Raw genomic sequence first — 12,684 nt, forward strand, 5'->3', positions numbered from 1 at the left:
ATGTGGTTTTAAACAGGGTGGATGTGAGTATTTAATCATAACTATATAACAGACAGTAGCATTAACAGCTGATCAGTCCATAGAAAATATTGTGAGTTCATTCTTTTACACACCAACAACAATGATGTAATCTGTTGTTCTGTTTCTATCTTTGACATGAAACGTGGTTATTTGCCTTCTGGAAAATCTAAAACGTATAGCGCGGAAACAACAGTATTAGCAAATACAGTGGCGCGGGGCTAACTGTTTAGCATGCTAACCTCAGTAGATATCTTGACACTACAATACATAGACGTCTTTGACATAATGACATGTTTTGTTTTTCACTGACCGGGGGTGGCTGCTGTTTTTCAGCCTCAGGGAGGAAAGTATTTATTTAGACTGTGTGTGACGCAGAGACACATGGACATTGACTGCAGCAGATTATCAGCATTCTTTGAAGACTCTTTCAGATTGAGTGTTGCAGCAGCAGATCTTATTCTGTGGGAAAGAGAAGGGTCTAATTGTTTTGATGGTGATAACACACAGTGAGGTGTGTTTTAACTTTAAACGCTTTAATTCAAAACTAATTTCCCCAGAGTGTCCTCAGAGCTGAAACTGAGCACAAACATCATTAATTTTCTGCCACATTTTGTTCAAGTTTCCATGATTTCTCATCACATAATTCTTGCTTTGTAATATTTCATAAAGCAGATTGTGTTGTATAAATTGCTCCCATTTACAATGCACAGCTAATCACCATGAATTTTGTCACCAGTCAGAAATCTTGTGTGCTTATCCGTTTCATAAGTCTATGCAGAAAATAGGTATCTGTCTCGTGAAGAATTATAGAGACGCACAAACCAGTGCTTGAATTTAGACACAGAATGATGAGCAGTTTCCAGTTACATAAAATATGGATGGCCTTGTGTAACTCAGTAAATCGACCTGAAAAATGAAAATCTTCTTTGGAATCGGGTTAACCTCAAACCCTAACTCATTGAGCTGCACTTAAGAATAAGAAGATTGATGCAGCTTGAGAATCCTGAACACTGAACCATCTGATAGTAGCCAACATTAATTTCTCTGTGCTTAACATTTCCATGGTAACAGCAAGCTGCACAAATCAGAGACATCACTACTACACCTGAGGATTATCGGTAGTTTAGAATAATTTAGAATAAAACACAGTTGATATCATATTGAGGCTGATAATTAGACATTTATTCAGAAAATAAAAGATAGAATAGATTAGATTACTGAAACTGACTCAGGATTGGTTGAGAGCGTGTATGGGCAGGGCCTCTATACCAAGGCTCCACTTCCTGGACTCACAACTGCAAAAAACGTCAAAAGCTCACGAGGGTGGCACCCGCACCCAGAACATTTAGTTTCATTTTTGTATCATAGGAACTGAAGAGAAATCATATTTCTATACAATCTATAGGAGTTCTGCATGCCACTAAGAACTGAAGCGAGTTTGGCAACCTTCAAACTACAGACCGTCTTCAACTGTGGAAAGTGGTTTTAAACGAGCAGAGCAGCGTCTTGAAAATGAAAATGGGTTGTTTGTGTCTCTGGCTCATCCAATCACAGTGCCATGAAAGAGGAAATGTGGTTGGTGGCTGATTAACTAAAGAAACGCACAGTGATTTTTGAGATGTTTCCCAGTTTTACTGTCACTGCTTGTGTAGTGTAGAGAAATGCTCGCTCATTCATCGACAGAAAACTGTTTGGGGTTAATCCCACTTTGACTGTAGCTTGTTGATAGATGTGAAACTACTCAGTGAACCAGTTGGACAGGATACTTACCTCTCTTTCTCCGTGTCTGCAGACACCACAGTTCTGCCCTTTCCACTACAATTTGTATTTGTGTAGTTTTGCAAAGGGCCTTATCCTGTGTTTTGTGTGAGAGGTAATGAGTGATGGTATGTCTTCAGTCTCCATAAATCTCTCTCACTACTGATAATAATTTGCCCAAGGCCTGAGCAGATGCTTTGCAGAACATTGTTCGGCCTTATGCGCCACCTAATCTCTGCTATTATGTGTTTTTGTTGATCAGTCAACATATTCAACTCTCCACCCAGAACAGCGATCCAGAAGCAGCCTGTGTCAGACGAGCTCAAGGACTGTCAGTATTCAGCAGTAAACCAAATAATGAGTTCATTGTTTTGTGAAGTAATTGAAAATGGAAGATTTATCGTAGACACTTACTTGGTCACAATAGGGCTTTGATGAGAATGTGGTTACAGAAGTTTCTTCTCTTGTTATATGTTCAACTCCTCATGGCGTTAGTCCTTTGATCTCGAGTTGTAACCCAGTCTGGTTCCTTTGTAGATAACGTCAGTGTTGATACGTATCAGTTTCAGATATATACAACATACTTGTCTTCTATTTCTTTCTTTGTGACGATTTCAAATAACATATAAACATATTTGTATCAAAGTCATGAGTCTGTGTTTGTTCTGATAATTTCCTTAACAAACCCCACATGGAGAGTTCTCCATATGGAGCAGTGTACCTGTCCCCACCTCCGGACAACAACTGGAGAAGGTGAGTCGTGCATCTCTCCAGCTGCTGACTGTCACTGTGTTCTTCCTCTAATGAGATTTTTAACAACAGGAACTGTTTCCTGTTGCCAGCGTGCTTCCTGTTTCAAACCTCTCTCTCTATCTACTGCTATCAAGGCACAAGTGGTTTCCATCAAACACTCAGCAGCACTGAGCCAGTGTGATGTTGGAGCTGTTGCTGTCGTTTCTGCAGAAATGCTTCACATATCAGGATGCTGTGTTAGCCCTGGGAAGCCTGCATCTAACTAAAGGTGTTTGACAGATAGCCTTTTGCTCTAAAGGTCATAGCCAACAGCAGTAGTCCTGCTGTTATGGGATTTAATGTTGTCACAGCATCGTTGCCTTGTGGGGCAGAATCTCCCCCTTAGCTGAGATTCACTTGCTGCTCTAACACGATGCCAGACGAGTCAACCTTGATGTGCGCTGCAGTTTGTTTCCCAGCTCTGGTTGTGCCTTCATAGAGCAGTCTGTGTTTGGGTAGACAGCTTTTCCCCAGTGTTTACAAGGGATGAATTATGGTCCTGTGATAAAACTGCTCAGCCAGGCTCCTCCCCGCTCACTCTCTGGACATTTGTGTTTTGTACGCTGGCTTCTGGCCGGCTGCCAGTCTCCCTGCTTCTTCTTCCGCAGCACAGACTCCAGGCTCAGAGTGGAGCGAACTGTAACAGCTTGTACTGTAGAAGTGAGCGGGGCCCACGCCCTCTCATCATTGTTGACAGCACAAAACAGGTTGGCTGACAAACGTCCTCATGGAGCAACCAGACGTCAGTGTTCTCAGAGTGGGTGTGTTTCTGGAAGCGCCATGTGGCACCATGCGCTGAATGCAGACTTTCACGTTTAATTTGAGTAGCTTGGCTTCCGACTGTGTTCTCAACCAACAGTGAGCATCACATCATATAAACTTACGTTAGAAAAAATGTGGCTGCCATTTTCCTTCTGTCATGAAACCATGTGCAGACGTGGTTAGTCTGCATGAAGTGAACCTCTGAAATGATGAATATCTGTAGCTTGAACCTGTACATGGTCTAATCGAAGCTAAGATGTAAAGTAATGTATGCCTTCTAGTCATGCTGATCTTGTTCATATTTCATTCATTTACTCTTCCATCATAGATTTCAGTATTTCTATATGTGACTGCATCAGCTCTGTCAAGTCTCTGCAGGCCAAGCTTCACCTCCTGCTCCAACCTGCAGCAGATTGTTGTCACAGTGTGTAACAGAGATACACTTCCCCCACTGCAGTGAATGATGTCACTGGCAGAGACAGTAGGGGCAGCTTAAAGCGTCTAATGTCCACACGTGCAAGTTTTAGTTTTGTAGTCTTTTAGATGATTGTTGAATATGTATGCTCACTTGTAAAATATTGATTTAGTTGTTATCTTTTCTAAAGATTCAACTAACATAAAAAAATAACTGCTCCTTCTCTTTCATAATCCTTATTGCTCACTTATAAAAAAATCTTCAGGACGTTTTTCTTGTTGGCCGGATGTCATGACATCATCAGTGTCCAAAAGATAGATGGTCACATAGTCACACAGAGAAGACCAAAGTCACTTAGAGCATTACACTGACAAAGTCCAGTTGGATAATAGAGCACAAACTTTCCTTTAACAACTTCATCATTCTACAATCAATAAAACCCTAATGCAGTTTGGTTTGTATAGTTATTGATTTTTGTTCAGACCAGTGAGTTCAGGCTGAGCTCCTCAGATCACATTCCATTTAAACAGGACTAGAAACATGTGCAGTGTTTGAGTGATAATCAGAATTAAAGTCACTGTTGCTCCAGCTTTTCAAGTTGATTCCTGGTCATTTCATAAATTGTATTATTAATAATGTCATTACATCTGCATCTCTTTGTACTGTAGGTTGGATATGTGGACAAAATGAATGAGCTGTATATCAGTGTTGTGTTTCAGCTGAAGTCTTGCCTGAGTACGGAGGCTTTTAAAAGAGGAGAGTATTTTAAAAACATTCTCCTCTTGTTCAAAATCAGCAACAGTGACTCAGTTTTATATCCATCCATGGAAATGGTCACAGGCTGTTGTGTTGCAGTGAGAAGCAGATTCCCTCCTGTCCGTCTCAGGGGAGAATGGGGCGGTAAGTGTTTACAACGCCAACCACATCTGCAGTGCATTAACGCCAGTCAGCTCTGGAGAAGAGCCACACAGCTTTTTAACTGTTTCATTGCTTTAACGGCCACAGCAGTGATCAGCCACTCATTCTCCAGCCCTGATGATTGGCACAGTGCAAACACATTTTCTCACTCGTGTGTGTTTGTTTTAGGATCATTCTGGTGAAGCCTCTGTCACATTATACCCTAAAAGCATTGGGTCAATATTAAGGGATGGTCAGGCATGACAGAAATGCAGGGGCACTGTTCACACAGCCTCTAACTGCTCCACAGCAGCAGCCCAGCCAACAGATCTTCCCCAGATTTGGTGAAGCTGTTTTTTTTTCTCTTGAGAAAGAAGAAGTGATTTCCCAACTTATGTCCATCTGCAGTGAGTCGGGCCATGATTTTGATATCCACCATCTGTCCTCTCATGGTCGAAAGCTTTCTTGGAAATGATGCTGGTGCCTGGGATGAGATGCACTTGAAGGGGTTTGGTTCCTGGGGGTGAATGATGCATCAGACCTGAGCACCGGCCTGGATGTGTCCCTTTAGAATCATCTGCTTGAGGGTCACAGCTTCAGTCCAGTCCCACGCTCTCCTCCTCCTCTTTCATCCATCATTGGCCTTCTATTCCTGTACCAGCCTCTCTCGGGATGAAATCTCAGACCAGGCTCTCAGGAGATTGCCCTGCAGTTTTTCCTTCCATGGGGAGAGATGTACAATTTTCGCTGCTTCTTTGGGAGATGTTGTTTAATGACCTCTTTTTTATATAGAAAGTAACCGATCAGGATTTTTGGTTCCGATCTCAGATCGTTTGAAGTAGTATCAGCCTGATCACAGAGTCTATGTCCCTGTTAATGCCTGATTAACATGCGTCTGGAGTGATCTGAGTGACCAGTAACCATAACCCTATATGCAAATAAACTCTACAGGCCTGAATCCTACTGTCTTTGTCAGTAAATGTCCATTATTACTGACAAGTTGTTCCCGTGTTTTCAGTTCAGCGCCACATTGAACTCCTGTATCAGCCTCTGTCACATGTTCCACTGTCTGCAGCTGCAGGAGTGACGCTGTGTTGAACTGAACTATATGAGCTGGACTCACTTTTTCTGATGTTTTCACTTCACAGATAGATGATGAAGAAAGTCATTAAGACCAGTGAAAGCAGAAATGTTAGCTCTGCTCAGTGTCTGTCCTGCCGGGCTGTGACAGGCTCTAACCCGAGTCAGGGGTCACACACAACAGAACACAGTAGAGGAGGTGCTCAGACAGACCGCTCGTGATAGAATCCCCCACTCTATATGCAAATTACCACGTACATCAGCCAGTTTGCAAAAATGAAATGTGTTTTGAAAAGAGGAAATACGTTGTGTTTTAACCGACCACAACACTGCTGAACCAACACACTGGTACAAACGCACACAAAAAAATTTACATGAGGAAAGAAATAATTTCATGCATAACGTTTGCTGAATTTACAAGAAGGCTCAAATGATGAAGAAGTAGTCATAGACAGCGTTTCACTAAGTTTGTAAAGTTTCTCGTGACTCAGCAACTCTCAGAAGTGCACGATTTAAAAGGGAGTCTGGTGTTTAAAATCTGACATCTGAAAATCAGTAGTGGACAAAGCTCTTAGTTTAACTTCTTTGTTTTTTCACTGCACACTCAAACAGTTCATGAAAGAAGCTTCCTGTTGTATGACTGAAGGCATGAAGCTTAATTATCAGCAAATACTAGTCACGATTATATTGTTTGGGGCTTTCCAAACATATCTGGAAAAGTTTAATTTGCCAAGTTTATTACAAGGTAGGGTTTCATTTTGACCACTAGGGTTAAATTACAAAACCTGGTCAAGTGGGTGACCAACGGTACAGAGTTTCCTTACATTCAATTAAGCTGCACCACCTTTCTCACAGTCGTAGAGAAAAGTTCCTCAAATAGGTCTAATGAGTTCTTCCTGGACATCTCATCCTTCCACCACGTTAAGGACAAAGAGGAATCCCAAACCTCACCTCGTCGTTCTTAAAGCACCTGAACCACATTACAAGTGAAGAAAATACACAGAGGGACAATATTTTAATTAAACTCCAGCCAGTGCCCATCGTGACTGCACATAGTGACAGACAGATTTTTAAATCCATGACGACAGTAGCTGGTTGTCAGTGTGTTGAACAGGGGCTGGGTCAGTTACCGTCCTATCTGCCTCATGCAAGGAAGCCTGTTCATAAATAGATAAAAAGTTCAGTTGAGCCTTTGAACCTTTTGTAATTTGAGAAGACTAGTGTAAGAAAACCAGTGCTTGTATCTCCAAGAAGAGTCAAAACCCTGTCCTGCAGAACGCTCCAGAAAAATCCACTTGGTCACCGTCAGGCTTCCACAATGACTCTTCACATCCACTTGTTGTTTCTCTCTCTGACCACTGAAGTCCTCAGGGAGCTGGTTGGGTTGCAGCGGTTTTCTCTTCCCATTAGAAACGAGAGAACTGTTTGTGACTGGTCCTCAGGTTCCTGGTCTGCATTCATTCTTCCTGTTATCACTCCTGTTTTCACTCTGCTATTAACGTATATTCTTTTCCTCAAATTGAAAACAGTATTGTGCTGTATCTATTTCTACTGTAACAATTTCTCTTTTCCTCACATGTGTCAACACCAATACATCATGTTTTATTACTGATTTTTCCTCCTTCTTAAACTTTAGGGCAGGAGCCAGGGCTCGCACCTTTCACCCAGTGATTTATCTGTCTTGCTTTTCCTCTGTCTGTCTTTGAAGGGAACAGCAGCCATGGACTGAGGAAAAACGGCCTGGGTTTAGATTATTATCACAACTCAACAGGTGACCCTTGACCTCTCTCTCTTTCCCTCAGTCGATCTTTACTGCCTTATCCCTCGCCCTCAGAAGCCAACAGTTCTCTTCTTTCTCTGTGAGCTCACAACGTCCTGGTTTCTATCCTTCTGTAAATCTCTGCCTGATTTGTAACATCTCAGTAATCGTCTCTTTCCTCCTCTGAAGCACTGACATAGAGGGGCACTGAGACCGATATGGTAGATTTCCTAATCTCTTTTTCTCTTTGTAGTTTTCCACTCATCTTTCTGGTTTGTTATTTCTGAATTATTAATCAATAGTTCCTCTCTAACTAACCCAGCTTCAGGACTCATGGCTCCTTCGCAGTCTAACATCAAGGCTCCTTCTCTTTTTGTTGCTTTCAACCTTTTTACATTCTTCTTCACGTGTTGTGTTATAATTTTCACATAAACACTAGGGCTGTAACGATTCACAAACCAAAACTGAAACTACGGTCCATGGTTTCGGTTCACGATACACGAAGACGGAACCGCAACACGTCTTCCTGCCTAACTCCCCACGCTGCTGCGGGTGCAGCCTGTTGTGTGTATGTGTCCGATCAAATTTCAATCCAACCACAGCCCTGCGTAATCTGAACCAACACAGAAGTGACCAGTATCTTCAGAGAGTGTGGAGGTCGGAGAGGATTGTCTGTTTTACTCTTACTAAAGTGCGTTGTAAGGTCTGCGTGTTGTCGGCGCTCGGGATCAGACGCAGAGTCTCTGAAGTCAGAGTCAGGAGTATATCAGGTGCCGGAGTCAGGTGGACTGTTAATTCCTTACAGAGTTTCCCTAGAGCTGCCGGCCTGTTTATGGCCGACTGACTGACGGACTTGACCATCGACGGTACCGTGATGACCTGAAGTTATTGAAGCGACACCGACACTTCTCTTTCACTTTACTTTCCTGAGTTGTTGGTTTATGAAGATCCGCAGTAAAACCCACAACAGCTTATTTTTGTTATTTGAACTGGATTGAACTGAACTGTGTTGGACTAGTAAGGGAGACTGAAACAGATTTTATATATATACACGGATTGAGCTCTGGACATTGAGACTGGGACACACACACACACACACACACACACACACACACACACACACACACACACTTGTTCACGTCTTCTTATGTGAAGTCAAGTCCCACATATTCGTTAGTGTTCTTCTCTTTACTGTTCCGAATGTTGGTGCTGCTTTTTCTGAAATTCACCCATGCTTCTTAAGCACCCACTACACCCCCCCTCTAAAATAAAACAAAGTCCGAACCGTGGATTCTGCGTATCGTTACAGCCCTAATAGTCACTGCTATAGGCCCAGTACAAAGATGATTACAGGACCAAATGTTTCAAACACTGACTGTAAGTGGTAAGTTTCTTATATACAGGTATGATTTCTGAGTCTGTCTTACTGAGCCTCATCGTAACACAGCTCTGTGGCTAGTCCATCACATTACATTCAAACTTATTACAGCCAACTGTCAGTCAGAAATATAAATGTGTGAATCTTTTCAGATGGTACATGTGTCTAGTTTTCACAGCTCTACAGAAACAGCCATACTGCATTTGATTTTTGCCTGTTAATATATTAATATAATACATTCGGTGCTTGACAGATTCATTTACTCAGCCTAGATTTAAATGCAAAGCTCGGTGAAACACGTCGTAACTCACTTAGAGACGGCAAAGAAAGAATTTTCCCAAATCTCATCTGATATGTTGACCTTTATTTCATCTAAAACTTAGCAAATTAGGTCCATTGCATACATGGAGTGCTCCAACATTAGATGGTTTCTTTAGATATTGTTTTGCTTGGAAGTGTTGAATTTAAAATACAACAAAAATAGCTTGTAAACTATTTAGATCTTTTAGTTTCATCTTTATATATATTTATATATGTTTATCAACTTCATATTCACACAGAATGATTACATCAGTTTCTTTTTACAGCAGCTGAAAAATATACTGATCTGATGGAATTATTAGAGTGATCTCATTCTTAGATCTGGAGCTTTGAGGGAAAGTAGTGATGACGCATGAATGAAGGCACTGAGGCGTAACAGAGCACTAGACAAGCTCTCATCCGCACTGATCCAGGACTCAGGGGTTTGTGTGGGTTTACGATGAAAGTGAATGTACAGCTCGGATGGACTCTGCAAGAAGATATTGATTTCAAAGCTAAGAATATTTTGTTGCTGTGAATTTAAACTGAACAGTGAAATAGATTTGGTGAACTGTAATCTCATCTGTGAAGCACAATGTGTTCATCACAGACCAACAGTCGGTCCTGTGAGGGTGTTTGTGTGTGAAGTCAGTGTGAGCCTGCAGCTCCTGTGGAGGCGGAGCAGGAAGCACAATGATGGTCCTGACCAATCATCTGCCTCTGTCCAAGGTGCTGGAACACTGTGCATCATTCTCCTCTTCCTCCTACACAGAACCAATTCAGACTCGGCTCTCCACACGAGCGCCATGAACCCGAACCCTCAGGACCCCTTTGGCATTCACCAGCAGATGGGTCGAGGTCCCCACCAGCGAAATGGTGAGAGTTACACAGAAAACACATCTTCAAATAAACCAGATGTTTTACTTGTGTGTCTGTTTGGTTGCTAAAGATTTAGTCATCCATCCAAGAGACTCTGGTGTTAAAGGTAAGTCAAGAGAACTCCTCTCCTGGTGAAGAGAACTCCTCTCCCGGTGAAGAGAACTCCTCTTCAGGTGAAGAGAACTCCTCTCCTGGTGAAGAGAACTCCTCTCCTGGTGAAGAGAGCTCCTCTCCTAGTGAAGAGAACTCCTCTTCAGGTGAAGAGAACTCCTCTCCTGGTGAAGAGAACTCCTCTCCTGGTGAAGAGAACTCCTCTCCTGGTGAAGAGAGCTCCTCTCCTGGTGAAGAGAGCTCCTCTCCTAGTGAAGAGAACTCCTCTCCTGGTGAAGAGAGCTCCTCTCCTGGTGAAGAGAGCTCCTCTCCCGGTGAAGAGAACTCCTCTTCAGGTGAAGAGAGCGCCTCTCCTGGTGAAGAGAGCTCCTCTCCTAGTGAAGAGAACTCCTCTCCTGGTGAAGAGAGCTCCTCTCCCGGTGAAGAGAACTCCTCTTCAGGTGAAGAGAGCTCCTCTCCCGGTGAAGAGAACTCCTCTCCCGGTGAAGAGAACTCCTCTTCAGGTGAAGAGAACTCCTCTCCCGGTGAAGAGAACTCCTCTCCCTGTGAAGAGAACTCCTCTTCAGGTGAAGAGAGCTCCTCTCCCGGTGAAGAGAACTCCTCTCCCGGTGAAGAGAGCTCCTCTCCTGGTGAAGAGAGCTCCTCTCCTGGTGAAGAGAGCTCCTCTCCCGGTGAAGAGAGCTCCTCTCCTAGTGAAGAGAACTCCTCTTCAGGTGAAGAGAACTCCTCTCCTGGTGAAGAGAACTCCTCTCCTGGTGAAGAGAGCTCCTCTCCTAGTGAAGAGAACTCCTCTCCTGGTGAAGAGAACTCCTCTCCTGGTGAAGAGAACTCCTCTCCTGGTGAAGAGAGCTCCTCTCCTAGTGAAGAGAACTCCTCTCCTGGTGAAGAGAGCTCCTCTCCCGGTGAAGAGAACTCCTCTCCTAGTGAAGAGAACTCCTCTTCAGGTGAAGAGAACTCCTCTCCTGGTGAAGAGAACTCCTCTCCTGGTGAAGAGAACTCCTCTCCTGGTGAAGAGAGCTCCTCTCCTGGTGAAGAGAACTCCTCTCCTGGTGAAGAGAGCTCCTCTCCTGGTGAAGAGAGCTCCTCTCCTGGTGAAGAGAGCTCCTCTCCTAGTGAAGAGAGCTCCTCTCCTGGTGAAGAGAGCTCCTCTCCCGGTGAAGAGAGCTCCTCTCCCGGTGAAGAGAACTCCTCTTCAGGTGAAGAGAGCGCCTCTCCTGGTGAAGAGAGCTCCTCTCCTAGTGAAGAGAGCTCCTCTCCTGGTGAAGAGAGCTCCTCTCCCCGTGAAGAGAGCTCCTCTTCAGGTGAAGAGAGCTCCTCTCCCGGTGAAGAGAACTCCTCTCCCGGTGAAGAGAACTCCTCTTCAGGTGAAGAGAACTCCTCTCCCGGTGAAGAGAACTCCTCTTCAGGTGAAGAGAACTCCTCTCCCGGTGAAGAGAACTCCTCTCCCGGTGAAGAGAACTCCTCTCCTGGTCCTCTCCCTTTCCTCTCCCGGTGAAGAGAACTCCTCTCCCGGTGAAGAGAACTCCTCTCCCTGTGAAGAGAACTCCTCTTCAGGTGAAGAGAACTCTTCTCCCAGTGAAGAGAACTCCTCTCCCGGTGAAGAGAACTCCTCTCCCGGTGAAGAGAACTCCTCTCCTAGTGAAGAGAGCTCCTCTCCCGGTGAAGAGAACTCCTCTCCCGGTGAAGAGAACTCTTCTCCCAGTGAAGAGAACTCCTCTCCTAGTGAAGAGAACTCCTCTCCCGGTGAAGAGAACTCCTCTCCCGGTGAAGAGAACTCCTCTCCCTGTGAAGAGAGCTCCTCTCCTGGTGAAGAGAACTCTTCTCCTAGTGAAGAGAACTCCTCTCCTAGTGAAGAGAACTCCTCTTCAGGTGAAGAGAGCTCCTCTCCCGGTGAAGAGAACTCCTCTCCTAGTGAAGAGAACTCCTCTTCAGGTGAAGAGAGCTCCTCTCCCGGTGAAGAGAGCTCCTCTCCCGGTGAAGAGAACTCCTCTCCAACACTCATCCGGTGCAGCAGCACATGTTTCAAAGCAGAGCCCCCCTGCCGGCTGCTCTGGGTCGTCATGCTAGTTTATGGTGTTTGTGTTTCTGTTCCACTGGTCATTTATTAACAGGGAGCACAGTCCATCCAGCTGCTGCCTCTCAGATCCACTGAGACACTCAGAGCATTGTTACACAATTCACTATCAGGCCAACAGTTTTGTTTATGTCATTAATCCAAAGGATAAAAAAGTCCTCCCTCTCCTGTCTCTCTCCTTCTCTCGCCCTGTTTGTGGAGCTGTTGTCCATCTGAGCGTCCGGCGTGTTTTTGACAGTGTTTGTTACTTTGGTTTGAGCTCAGCTGATGAAGTGGATGAGTGAAGAGAGAAGTGCTCCTCCACTGGATTACTACTCAGTGTGTTTAGCCAACAAGCTTAAACAGGATATTGCTTTAATATCTGGGCCAAGTGTAAGTTTCATATGCAAACACAATCAACTGAGTACAGCAAAGTCTGTTGTGCATTAAATGTCTAACCTTAAACCCAGTTGGAAATG

At 44.1% G+C, this 12,684-nt stretch overlaps 1 protein-coding gene across 4 annotated transcripts in view; it reads left to right on the forward strand.

The window, feature by feature from the left end:
- The window catches only part of crtc3 (CREB regulated transcription coactivator 3), a 31,342-nt gene that overhangs the window by 8,894 nt on the left and 9,764 nt on the right, over positions 1-12,684 (forward strand). For 2 of the 4 annotated variants that reach the window (XM_069528547.1, XM_069528542.1), the window contains exons 4-6: positions 2,471-2,532; positions 7,434-7,496; positions 9,935-10,038. In XM_069528547.1, the coding sequence (XP_069384648.1) occupies positions 2,471-2,532; positions 7,434-7,496; positions 9,935-10,038 (229 nt within the window). The remainder of the gene's footprint in view (positions 1-2,470; positions 2,533-7,433; positions 7,497-9,934; positions 10,039-12,684) is intronic. The other 2 variants (XM_069528555.1, XM_069528551.1) reach the window with 1 other exon arrangement.

This window comes from Paralichthys olivaceus, chromosome 1 (genome assembly GCF_024713975.1).
Source record: "Paralichthys olivaceus isolate ysfri-2021 chromosome 1, ASM2471397v2, whole genome shotgun sequence".
NCBI lineage: Eukaryota > Metazoa > Chordata > Actinopteri > Pleuronectiformes > Paralichthyidae > Paralichthys > Paralichthys olivaceus.